The sequence below is a fragment of the Varroa destructor genome, unplaced genomic scaffold (assembly GCF_002443255.2).
Source record: "Varroa destructor unplaced genomic scaffold, Vdes_3.0 BEIS01000007.1, whole genome shotgun sequence".
NCBI lineage: Eukaryota > Metazoa > Arthropoda > Arachnida > Mesostigmata > Varroidae > Varroa > Varroa destructor.
Genome location: NW_019211460.1, coordinates 28,691,228 through 28,704,280, shown reverse-complemented (window position 1 = coordinate 28,704,280; position 13,053 = coordinate 28,691,228). Strand labels below are relative to the sequence as shown.

The 13,053-nt window shown below is 40.8% G+C and overlaps 1 protein-coding gene across 4 annotated transcripts in view; it reads right to left on the bottom strand.

The window, feature by feature from the left end:
* Positions 1 to 8,995: 8,995 nt before the first annotated feature.
* The window catches only part of LOC111254741 (uncharacterized), a 288,233-nt gene continuing 284,175 nt past the window's right edge, over positions 8,996 to 13,053 (bottom strand). For all 4 annotated transcript variants that reach the window (XM_086975229.1, XM_086975230.1, XM_086975228.1 and 1 more), the window contains 3 exons: positions 11,497 to 11,686; positions 11,130 to 11,319; positions 8,996 to 10,658 (listed from right to left, as the gene is read on the bottom strand). In XM_086975229.1, the coding sequence (XP_086831355.1) occupies positions 10,567 to 10,658; positions 11,130 to 11,319; positions 11,497 to 11,686 (472 nt within the window). In that variant the 3' untranslated portion in view covers positions 8,996 to 10,566. The remainder of the gene's footprint in view (positions 10,659 to 11,129; positions 11,320 to 11,496; positions 11,687 to 13,053) is intronic.

Below are 13,053 nucleotides of genomic sequence, written 5' to 3'. Positions count from 1 at the left end.
AAGAACGTTGCCTCGCATCATTGATCATACTTCCGCTGACTTGCATGCATCGGACGGCGATACATTCGACATCGTTGTTAGTGATCGATTGCCCGACCGCTTTTTGTGCTATTAAGAAGCTCTGCTAATTTGTAGTCCAAAGCACAATAACCGGTATAGCGTTGAGAGTGGACGTTCAGAGATTTCTCCGTGATAGCTTAGTGTGTAGCGTATTTGCATGCCAGTCTAAACGTGTCGTAGGTTCAAACTCGGGCATAGACGCATGATTCGTTTTATGCTGGGAACCAATCGTCTGGTGGAATGTTTAACGGCAATACCGGACGTAAAACTCGAAACATAGAGGCTGCTCAGATATGCTGAAGTACGATAGTTCAGCTAAAGCCTTCCAAGGATAAAAAATCGAACTTCGCATAAATCTGATATGATTTCTCAATAGTTCTCAACATAACAAACCACAGGTGAATGCCGAACCCAAGAAGCTTGACAAGCATATGGACTTGCCTTTACACCCACTAATCGCCACGAATTTTTCTTCCCAGTCGCTTTACTTCCATAAAAGTACAAATGGACTTGAAAGCAACTGGAAACCGTTAATTTTGCCGTTGCGCAAATAGTTCGGAAGTCAAATGAAAAATGTTTAAAATAGACTTAGGAAGAGGCAGATATAATCCTTAGGTCCTAGAACAAGTAATCAGTGGTGCACCACTGAGCGAACTCAAAAAGGTTACAAGTTTCTTCAACGACTATTTTGTTCAATACATTGGCGCTTTGATACCCCCCCCCCCCCCTTTGCTCTCCTGTACATATGATGCTATCGAGGCACTCCACTCAACTGACACTGATGTCCCCGTTCTTCTTCCAACCAGCTCTAAATTTTGACCCATTTCAACTCCAATGAAGTTCTGAATGGTACTCAAAACTAGATTTTGCACTTTGTAAGAAAAACCTGATAGCTGCTCACTTCATCACAAAACTGTCATCAATGCGATTCTCGCAAATTTCGTTTTCCCAGATAGCTCGTGTCGCCCTCACCCACAAGCTGACATTCCAGGTAGCTTGAAACTAGACTTGTTGATTTTCATTTACGCTAGACGAGTATAACGTAGAGCTAACTCCTTAGCAATGTTTCTTTGGACCAGCTCCGACGCCACCATCTCCCGCAACGGATACGCCATCCAGGTTACCCGCAAGGTGGCTTATAAAACCAATTCGTACCATATTCGTACCATACCATATGAATACCCTAATCGCACTTTTTATTCTGTAAAGCATTTCCTAATACACAGAATTTAGGCATCGTAGTTCATGATCTCAAATACGGAGATTGAATAGATGGCCTAATACAGATACAGATACAGATGGCCTACCATTAACCGTAATGTTTCGGCCAGCCGAAAACATAGCAGCTGCGTCATTTTAGATTCGCCAGCGCAGCGCGTCTAATATCGCCGTTGACGTTCAAAAGCACCCAGTCGGTACCATTGTTATACAGCTGGATACAATACGAGCTAGAGCTATGCTTACTGGGTATGGATCACGAAACGTTTGCATAGCGGAACGTTCGAAACCGGATCCGCCCCATAGTAAAATCTTGCTGGGTTTACAGCTGCCTTTAAAACAGCAGTAGTGATATTTTAATACAAATATGAACATATTGTCTGTCGTTATGTTAATGCCCTCTTAGTAGATCTGAGCGTCGAGAGAGAAGAAAAAAAACTGTGCACACATCAAACGAACCTTGTTTTGGGAGCTAGCGCCACAAGGATGGAGCTCGATGTTGTTCCAGCAATGACCTTAATCCGTAATAGGCCAACTTCAACAAGTGCAGTCGGACTACTGTGAAGGGAGTGAGTGTCTTCGACATGTAATCTAAGTGTAATCTGATGTACGGTCGTGGCGGTGCGACCTTACACTGCGAGTACTTCGCTGGTTCATTTGCATATATTGGTACTTACCAATAGTAATGAATGTTTATAATTGATAGATGTCGAATTATTAAAACCCATATATGTGCGTATGTAAGTCTTTATTGCGGAATGCTTTATTTATTGACAGTACAGTGAAAAAAGTTAGACATTACACTAGCTGCGATTGTAAATGCATTATATTAAATCGACATCTTGACTCGCCTTCATTTATTAGGGTATTTACTTGTATGTCAGCCCTGCCTCGCTAATAACTCCGCTGAGCTGTGGCTTATACCCAACCACTACGCTTCGCTGGGGTTGCGGCACGTTCTAGCGTCGCAATGGCGGAGCCCTCAACGATTTCTTGCAACGACGCTGTCTTGCCACAGAATGCTAGACTCCACTGTGCTCCTCATTGGATTTGTGAAATGACCAAGAACTCTGAATAGCCAGATCTTTATGGGGAGATGGTGAAGTGATCGGATATTCTTTAGAGAAGTGAAAATCTGTAACACTGCCACAACATGCAAGCAGCACGGTAATAAATCTATGGATGCTTAGTTCCAGCTTATATTCCAGGGTCTTTTAGCAGGATGGCGTACCCGCATTTCCGAACTATCAAATATAGAACAAGCTAACTGATCATGTATAAAAGCAACGGTTTACGGCGACCTTTCAGCTCAGATGTAAATCCGTTAAATCGTTACGTGCAGATTATAATTAAGCGAAAAAAAGAAGAAGTCACCAAAAGAGCATTCTAACATATGGATATGAATGCTATGGCACGTGTCTGTAAGCAGGTTGAACCTAGAATCGAACCGATTTACAGCTATTTTGAACAAACTCGTTCAAACGAAACGCATCTGTCAACGCATGCTTATTTGGATGCCTCTTTTTTAACATGAAAATAAATGAAAAAGTAAATTTATGGCAATCGATAGCTGAATCGATACCGATACTGATAGTCCATGTAATCCGATGTGCAATCTCTATGCGTAAATATGAAAGCAAGAAAGACATTTCTTTGAACACTGCGTATTATAACATCGTTTATTCCACCGAGAAAGGTTATTGTGGGTCTGTTGTTACTTTTGTTGTCCGCATTGATGAACGCACGAAGAACCGTATCAAACGATGCCATCAATCGGACCCAGTAACGCAATGTTGACGAACATCTCAGTTGATGCTGTTCTTGTTTTCGCGCTTTCCGTCGTCCACTGTTCGATCATTTCTTTTCCCCTTAATTTTATTTTCCTAGTCGCCATGTTTGTCCTCATGTCCATCGGCCTCATTCTCATATCAATGGCACTTGCCACTACCTCTAATTATTATAATTAGCATTAACCCTCAGCTACAATCGATAGTTACATACAGAACAGCGTACTTCCGTTGTGTCTGCAGAATTACTTCTACCTTTATCAATATCAGCCGGTTCTTGTCGCGTCCTTCCTTTTATCATTACCATCTCTGCTATAATTATTAGTATTTACGGCCTTCATTATTATTCATATCGCAAAACGTATTGCAGATACTTATTTGATCTGTTGCTGATCCTAATAATAATAAGTTATTTCATTATTATTATATCAATAATCATCAAATAGTAGTAGTAGTAGTAGTTGTTATTTTTATTGTGTTGCCATGATTTTATTGTGCTTGTTACAAAACGTACTCCGTTTTAGCGCTTTTCTTTTTTGTGCTGATTGTTTATACCCCCTCACAAACATAAAGTTACCATAAATAACTGCTTGGACTGTGTATAATTATAGCTATACATAGTCTTAGTTAAGTTTGGTAGATCACTAGTTTCGTTAGGCCTATGCTTCATTCGTATTATTCGTGCGTACAGTCTGTTATTAATATTATTGCCACTTCAGGGTAACTAGTTTTTTTTACTTGCAGTTATTATGTCGGCGTGTTCGAATTTGTTTGGAAGTTAGCCTTCGTATTACACAGACGTTGAAGTCAGATAACGAGCGAGCAATATACTAAGGGTAATTGTATCGTGCCGAGTAACGGCAGTAGTTTTATGTTGCCTGTATGCGTTTTCCTTGGCAAATAGGACAGACATAACTCCTTCTTCTGGTTACAGTAAAGGGAGACATCGAAAAGTGATGAGTTAGTTTTTGCTCGTCGTTGTCCAAGTGGACAAAAACATAAATGAATCGATCGAGTTCCTGTCTTCCATGTATTTCTCTGATCTGAAAATCATATCAAGGCGGTGGTGATGTCGTTGAATGCTGGCGGTAAATAACGATAGTATTATTACCGTTGCTGTTATATTAAATCGCTGCGCTATGGTTGCTCTATTTGTTATCGTATTTTACGTTGAACGGATAAATCGTATTCGGTGGTCTCATGGATGACGTGGGTCGTGGCTTTATGGACAGCGGTGTTGTAGTAGTTGTGCTGCGCCCAATCAACAATTACATCGAAAGGTCGAATCAGTTAACGAGGTTCTGATCGATGACAAACAACTAAGAGTGTGTCCGCTCACATATCCTAATTGTGATAATAACGGCAAGTGGGTAATAAACGAACTCCCGGACGCTTAAGGATCGACACATTGCGTACATTCCGCCTATTGTGGTTCGGGTAATGGTTTTTCAATTTGCATTACGAAATTCTGTCATTTTTCGATATATTAGACCGAACGTTTGTTCCTCCGTCTATTGGGTGCGCAGCAGGCAGCATACAAATACAACTGATGGGATCTGTAGCGGCTAGTCTGATTTTCTACTATCAGGCTTTACTAAAGGATATTCTTTTGACATTGCCAATTGATTAAAGAAAATAACTGACACATATCAGTTGTGTTAAAGCTTACTTTGATCAGTGTAGCATATAACATCTTTCGTCAGCTACAAGACAGACAATCTCTCTGATCTTTAGCATCGTGTCAATCTACTAGTTTCTGATTTATCAGCCCATAAGTGATGATTCAATTAACAAACGAATGATGGTCGATTAAATGACTGGCAATGAATGAATGAATGAATGAATGAGTGGAGCAATGAGAGCTAATGAAGCGCTCGAAGGACACTTGGGCCGGGGTGGTCTCGCTCTGTGGAGTTCCCCGTCTCCCCAGCGGGGTTGCGATGATCAAGGTAGCTAGAGTACAAGCGGTTTCGTTAATTATCATTTCACAATTATTATTGTTAGTAGTATAATAATATTGTTTATATCGTAACTATCATTATAGCAATTACTATCATTATCGAGATCAATGTAATAATTGCCCATCTTTGTTATGTAATAGTATCATATAATTGTATTCATCGGGACCTTCTGCTGTCTGCTTCTTTTCTTTACAGGTTCTTCGCCACCGAACGGAAGTTTGCTTTTCAAAAAGCCAACGAAACGTTTACGAAGACTCATTCATATTGGCGTCATTCACTCACAGCGTTCGCGCGTATATATGGAAAATGTTTTGCTTGGACATGACCTTTATAGCCATTTCCACGTTCTTGTCTTTCCGCATGTTTCTGCCGGTGGTGTTACACACAACGTTTATATATTTTATATAGGCTTGTTTATAATATTTATCATTTTATTTCTTCATAGACGTATTAGTAATTTGTGGATATTGTTATAATTATAATGATCATCGTCGTCATCATTTGAAATCATTATAAATTCATATTTATTTAGACACTATCAGTTATGTCGTATCGTTTCGTCACCATGCATTGTTACATTGTCATTAGTATTATGAATTAATCAATCAATATTTAGTCGATCGTTTGATTGATGAAATAGTACTATGCGACGCGGCAGCCAAGCGGAGCGTGGGGCTGCGGATTGACTCGTTCGCGACAAACAAAACAAACCAAACTGTGATTGATAGTAGATATAGATTTATTGTGATAACAGCTGTAGAACGATAATCCTACAACTAGTCGTAGTGTAATATTGGCCATGCAGAAGTCGAGCAGTGGTAGAATAGCGGTACGTGAAGACATGATCACGCTACCGGATGTGTAGCAGCATCAGTAAGTGACACTTAATTTCCAATAAAATTGTAGACACTTACGTGTGCCCAGTTTAATGGCTTCCTCTAAATATTGCTTACTTCATCTGTAATAGTTTCGAGTGACCTACACAGATTTATCAAAAACAACAGTCGCGTCTTGAATACGGACGGACGGACGGACGGACGGGCGGGCGGGCGCGCAGAAAGTAGTAAAATTTCAAATTTGTCATGCCGCTGTTAGTAATTGCTGCTGAAGTTTGAATGTATCTTCAGGCTAGATGTCAGGCGTCTGCACTGGGTGCAACTTATACGATACTTATTGCCGTGGACCGCTGTCAAATTTCGTCAAGACCGAGTAAAAAATGTCTGAAGAAAGATTTGAACACTGCAGCGTAACCCTTACAGATGGCTTTGCGTCGTGGCGAAGTTTCTATTATAATGCTTTCGATAATCGTGCAATGGGTGACAACCATGCGCCACCGTCCGAGGCGTGACATTGTCTAAAGCGCTAGTAGCGACCGGAAATCCGATTCAAACTGTCATTGAAGCGCCTCTCCGAACTTTTCGGATAGAAAAGTTGCTTAACTAGGTAAAACATGCACGACAAGGGAACAGCGAGCGTCATTGAAGGCTCGAGCGTTGTGTGATGCGCCGATCGGGAAAAACGTTATACTACGTAGTATAGCAGTCATCGGCAGGATGTATTAATTGTGCTACGCTTTCACTTCTGTTCATCTGGGACTAATCAACCAATCCATAAATCGCAGGTCTTTTTTTTTTTAAATTTAATCTCCACTTTCAAATTCGAACGAGTGAATCTTCTCGTTTGAAGGCATGTCATACACTTGGACTAGTACGTAGATATAAATAGCCATCTTCACGTGAAGAAATGTACCTCACACAGCATCATTTTAGCTAGAAGACAATCGCCTATCCTGAATATGGCTGTCGCTGGTGGCAAAGGTGCGTTTGTGTTGCTCAGATAGCTAACGCACGGTAGAAATTCAGGTCTAAACCAAATGAGTCTCAACATGAACCATGAAACCTGTATGAGACGGCAAGAAAAAGTAAAAATAAGTATAGGCCTAAGTTAATTGTGAGAACCGCGTAGGAAATCATGTACTGAAAATAACGAGATGTTTTCTCAGAACCTTCGCCGAGAGTTAAAAGGTCTGAAGCGTATGCGGCCCGCTTACGACTTGCAGCTGCCCACGTACGTGGAACGGACGGCAAAGCAACTTCAATTCGATATGATACTTAGGGCATCATGCTACTGCTCTGTCGCGGATTTCGAAACGTCAGGGCAGTTGACGAACACTGACCAAATCTGCAATCATCTTTTCCTCGCTTCTCATTATTACTACTATTATTATTATAATTATCCTCGTCATGTAATCATGTGATGTTTTGCCGTTCTATTCTAAAGCTACTCTCACTGCCATCAATAAACGTAATTTTTTTTACATGTCAAAGAAAAGCAACGACACAATCCAGCATTTGCGATCTGACCTATCTATTAACTAATATACTTAAATTTACATTAAATTATACTAAACCATCTGCTGCTACTTCTTCTTTTGTTGTTGTTGTTGTTGTCGTGGATTATTATTCACACAAACGAAGCTGTGTAAAATATAATATTCGATGGGCGGACATGTTACACGATATTGAATCTTACTGAAAGGATAACCGTCGTTATCCTTACCGAGATCGTCCTGGCCGCTATGCTAGGCCCACCCTTGACACGTTACTAGGATTGCCAAGCGCGTATAGGGGTCACCTAACAATACGCTGTAACCTCTAAGAATCAATAGATCCTTTGTTCAGCCGAAGCCCGTTTCGTTCGTCGGCTGGCTCGCTGTTGATTGGGTGCAATGGGGAAGGAAACGTGACACAATTGCGAGAAGTTCGCCATGGGTCATTTCCTACTCTGAAAACTTCGTTCCGTCATTGAACAGCACACCTCTCTGAATCACTCCGTATTTGTCTGCGCTTCTATGTATGTCGTTATAAGGACATGCCTATAGAGGGCATAATTAACGGTGTCCAACTTGTGCCTGCTATTTGCACAACTGCATAGTGCTCTCTAATTTACTACAAGAAGTACATGTTCTAACAGTCTCATTTCAGTGGTGGCCGCCGCGTGATTAGCGCTGTGGTCCTTTACTGGTGGAACTTGCAACCGGCAACCGACACGATCTAGTAATAACAAGCAGATTAAACGGACTGGGAAGATGCGCTCCTATCATACAGTCACTATGTATCTTACCGGCCTATTCAACACCTGTCGCGCGTGTTAAACCTTTGTCTGTTTGTGGCCTGCTTCTGTTTCGTATCTTGTCGTGTCTTCATTGTACGTGTTGTGTCGAAGTGGATGTAACAACCGGGATGGTAACGGCTCGGTTCTGTTAGCTAGCTATTTGCAAAACGTACCGTTGTGTCTAACGTATTTCTATTGTACAGTTTTTATCATGTCTACGTAAGCTTGACTGGACCCTTGTAATTGATCACAGATTCGATCAACGGAAAATTAAAACATATCAAAGCAAATAGTCAAGTACTTAAGGTGACTGGGAGAGTGTTGTATAACTCGAGACAAAACTGAGTGTTTCGGTGGTAACCGGTTAAACGTATTATTATGCAGCGTTGGCGAGCGAATCGAGAAACTTCGAAAGAGATAAATTTCGTATTTTGTGAAATTTGTATTTCGAATTGACTGAATTTAATCGCCCTGCATTGCGCAGCCTTCCGTTAGAATAGATAAAACGTAGAAAAAAATATCTCAAATAACGAATTGATTGCGAAAGCCGCATTACGTGTGCCAGTTATCACTTTGATCGTTTAAGCTTCGAAGTAAGTATTTTAGATGGCCATAGTTACAGGCTAATACCTTGTGAGTTCCTCGACCAAATAGCGAACCTTGTAGCAACCGTATGAGACGGTATAGCTCTCGATTGCCACCGCGGAAGCGAGCAATTTTCTATAAACAGAATCGACAAAGGACGGAATTGTCAGTAAGTCAAACGAATACGGCGATTGCACATAGTACAAAGAAAAATCCGTGTTTCACTGTCAATCCAAACAAACAAATCAGTCAATCAATTAGTCCGTCACGTAAGAGGCGTTGAATCATTTATTGATGTAGTCATATTTTACACACATGTTTCGTATCACAGTGAAACAAAAAAAAACACACACACAACGGATAATGGTGATTGCTACGGTGAAAGTTACGGATACGTAGCCGGAAAGAAGGTCGAAATCAATAAATTCGAATGCGTTATGTGGTTCTGCATGTTAACAAAAGATCGTAGCACTTCAGCCCGTCCTAACCTAATCAATTCATAGTCGACATGTTGTTTTATGCGCATGTAGCTCTCAGCATTTCGCACCCTTCTTTTATCTTCCGCCTAATTTGGTATGAATCAATTTGTATTTATCTGTATGCCCTTCTTCTATTTGCACTATTGACCACCCTATTCCTTTCTTTCTCTTGCTCTTCAAATATATCTAGAGAGCTCTATTTATACCATATATATATGGTATAAATGAAAGTGTGTGTATATATATGTATGTATGCTTGTTGTTATAATAAATCCTTCAGATCGGCTATTAGGTTAACCTTCCACCTAACCTACTTTCAGTGAATCTGCCACCACTGATTAATGAACTTCTTAGTAAGCGTTAGTAACGGCAGGAGGTACTATAATAAATCCTACTAATTCTATTAAATACATAATGATCTCCTAATAATTGTTCTAGTAAGAGTAATTTACTAGAAATAATAGTTGAATTAGTAATGACTGCAATGGCAGTCGAACCATATGCCAGAAACTGTGACGTAGGAAGCATCAGATCATTTATGTTTTCCGGTTCTGCATTTCTTGTATATGTTTTAATGGCTGTTTTAGGTATCATCATAATCACTGTCAACATTTTGATACTAATTTTAATTTCTAATAATAGTAGTAATCTTGTTGTCATTACAGTAACTTCTGCTACGACCGAGGCGACACTGTTTTCTCTTTATTGTGTTCCCCTTCGCTCACTTCCGTACTTCCCTATTTGTTCCTTCATCGTTGCTCCATCACTCAGGCAGCAACGCAGTATCGCTCGTCATTGTGTTCACAATATGGTGTCTTTTCATTGATAAGTCTCACTCGCAAGCAAAAAGATTACCTCAAAACGACTTGGAGCATCACTTGTTGAAGAGCAGTGATGTCTACTCGTGCTTCGAACACGACGTCCAATAACGACAACCATACAGACATGTTTAAAGGCAACAAACCATCTGTCCTACTATCCCCCTTATTTCGGAGCGAAACATTCTATGTTAATATGTAGTAGATGCTATGATCAAAAAGACTAACTTTGTCCTTTTTGTTTAGGATATTCGATTTAGCCTTTACGGCGACTCTGTTCTTGTCCGTTTCCCGTAATAGTAAGAAACCGTTGACATCGCGTAGATCTAATTCTCGATACTGCCTCACAAGCTTAAGTGTAGCTAAGCTCTGTGGTTATTGTAGGCGGTCTGGGTAGCGTCGTTGGTGAAAAGGAATGTTTTCCTAGCTATCGACGAGTAGAAATGGTAGCGGCGCTATTTCCAAGTAATAAATGCAGCTGTCGTAGTAAGAGTAAGTGATAGGTTGGCCCTGATCACTTCTATGGGGAGGCACGGGAGGACTTCTATAGGTTTTCCGAAGATTCTCCGGCGTTTCCATTGTTCGTAACTGATCCGCTGTCTTCCTCGACGAACTTCTCTTTCTCTTCGGCATCTGCTGATCAACGAAATGGATCAAACAGAAAAAATAAGGGCCATATCAATTCATAGAGAGCTGAAGCTATGTCTTCCTGTACGTGCATATGCAGACAATACTTGACAAAAAGTAAAAATAACCATTTAACGAATAAAAATACAAAACAAAGAAACGCTTCGGCAGGAGTGTGCGTGCTGAGAACGTCTCTGAAGGAAGGCCTCGTGCAAATCAAAAGCTGCTCTATTGTTAGCGTAGAAAAGATTATAGTGAATACAGCCGACTGCTACTTGAGGTACTCGAGGCTCGTTTAGTTTTAATTAAAGCTGTTAATTCTTATGCTGATATTGAATCGTAAATTAGATTTTAGGGCAAAGCGCTATTAGGCTTTAGACGAAGAGCAGTTGTCACTATATTTGTGCATCGTTTTCTCTACACGATTAATGTTTGTCTGTTCATTATAAGTAAGATAATCAACCTAAGTAAAACACCTGCCTTGTGCAGCCCGCTCCTGCCAACGGAGACGGTTCATTTCAAGAAACTTAATCCAAGGTCGAGCTGGTTCCTTGGGAACATCTTGTGACCCAACGGACGACACTGACGACGACCGGGAACCTTCTTCTGATTGGGTGCCTCCACCGGTACTCGCTGTTGAGGCTCGCTGCTGCTGTTGCTGATGAAGTACCTGAAGGATCGAACATGATAAAAACGAGTTTACCAGTCAGCATGTATATCAAATACCAGTCCCTAACATGACGTGCAGGCTGCTTTGATATCTTTAGGTACAAAAGTTAGATACTATGATTCTAGCTACAAAGTACCATTCATGTGTGTGACTTGTCAGTCTAGCTTTGCTACTGACCTGTTGGTAGATTTTCATAATTAGCTCGCTGCAAACGTCCATTGTGGGCCCAAGAATGAAATCGATGAAGCCTATTTGGCTCTCGGCAACCATAGTTGTATTCCGATCGCAGAGGGGTGAATAGGGTAGGCCGAGTTCGCGCTCCTTGTCTCCCTGTTTGAAAAACTCTTCCATCAAGGAACCTGTCCAACTAGAGACAAAAATAGGAACAACACAAAAACTAATTGAACTCTACCGATTTTGCGGTAAACATATATTCAGCTAACTGTAATGCAAAGAACGCACTAGAATCAAATTAGCGTATCATACTCGGTCCATCTCTTTCAAGCGTATCAGGCACACTAAACATGACAAAGGTACAACTGCCTGGCGAATGCTAAAAAACTTTCTTTGAAAGAAGGAATTTTCATTTTTTTTCTCAATGTAACAGCCTTATTATACGAAAGGTATAATCGAGTGGCTATAATGGTGTTAATAATTGCTTATGAACTTCATTTGCTTAAATTGTAACGTCATTGTTTCAGGCTTATAGCACACGATCTTCATCATGTGGGAAAAAAAAAAACGAAAATACGACGTAAATCTCGAAACATTTATTTTTCGAAACGAAACTATAAAACTAAATTAAAATGTTACATAGAGTTAAGTAGCTCTTGCAGACTGTGCAATGTAAACGAAAAATGTATCGGTTCATCGTCGCTTTCGACAAGATTATTCGAGGTTTTTGCTCGTATTTGAAATATCATTGAGATTTTATTTAGAACTCATGGAAAAGAACCGCAACAATCACTGTTGGTCCATCTTTTTGTTTTTACCTCGGTCAACAACTGTGAGTTGTCGATTTGTTCATCTAAACAATCTCTTCGTCTCTAGTCATCCACATCTATTATTATTCGTATAGGTTTAACCAAAATCATCGAACCGAAACAACGCCTCCTTTGTGCGTATCATACTTATGTTTTTTCTGTATCTGTAGAGAGCGGCGTAAGAGATTCCCAATACGGGCGAAGGGCATGCCGAGCTTAGTGTCCTATCCTGGCATCATGCTACTTCGAAATTACTGAAGAAACTTTTTTCCACTCTCCTTGCTTTAAGGTACTTTACAAGGTAGCTGGGTAAAAGGGGGCTAAACATACATTCCTGTCTCAAACGAGTCACGCGCTACTCTGTTCAAAGTCACGTCTGTGTTTATGACTTTGAGTGTGGCCGTATGCAAGCGTTCGTACGGTTGTCTATGCATGCGCCATACTGCTATTGATGCCAGTGTATGGACACTTTGAATTCACTTCTGCCGACGGTGCAGCTTAAGTCACAGAATATGGTCTGGTGGAGCCCAGCAAGGGACGCTAGACTACAGGAAGACAAGACAAGCCTCATTTCCATGTGGCACTGCCTGTAATTCGCCCCCTTCCCACGTAAAACCTACAAATGATCAGAGGCTCTACGAGAGGCAAGATGGCGGCCCATTTTGCGATGTTCCCCCTTTGCAGTGCCGCACGTCAGCAGTATTTTAGCGTTACTGACTCCCAGCTCTCTCGACGCCGCCGCCGTACATTG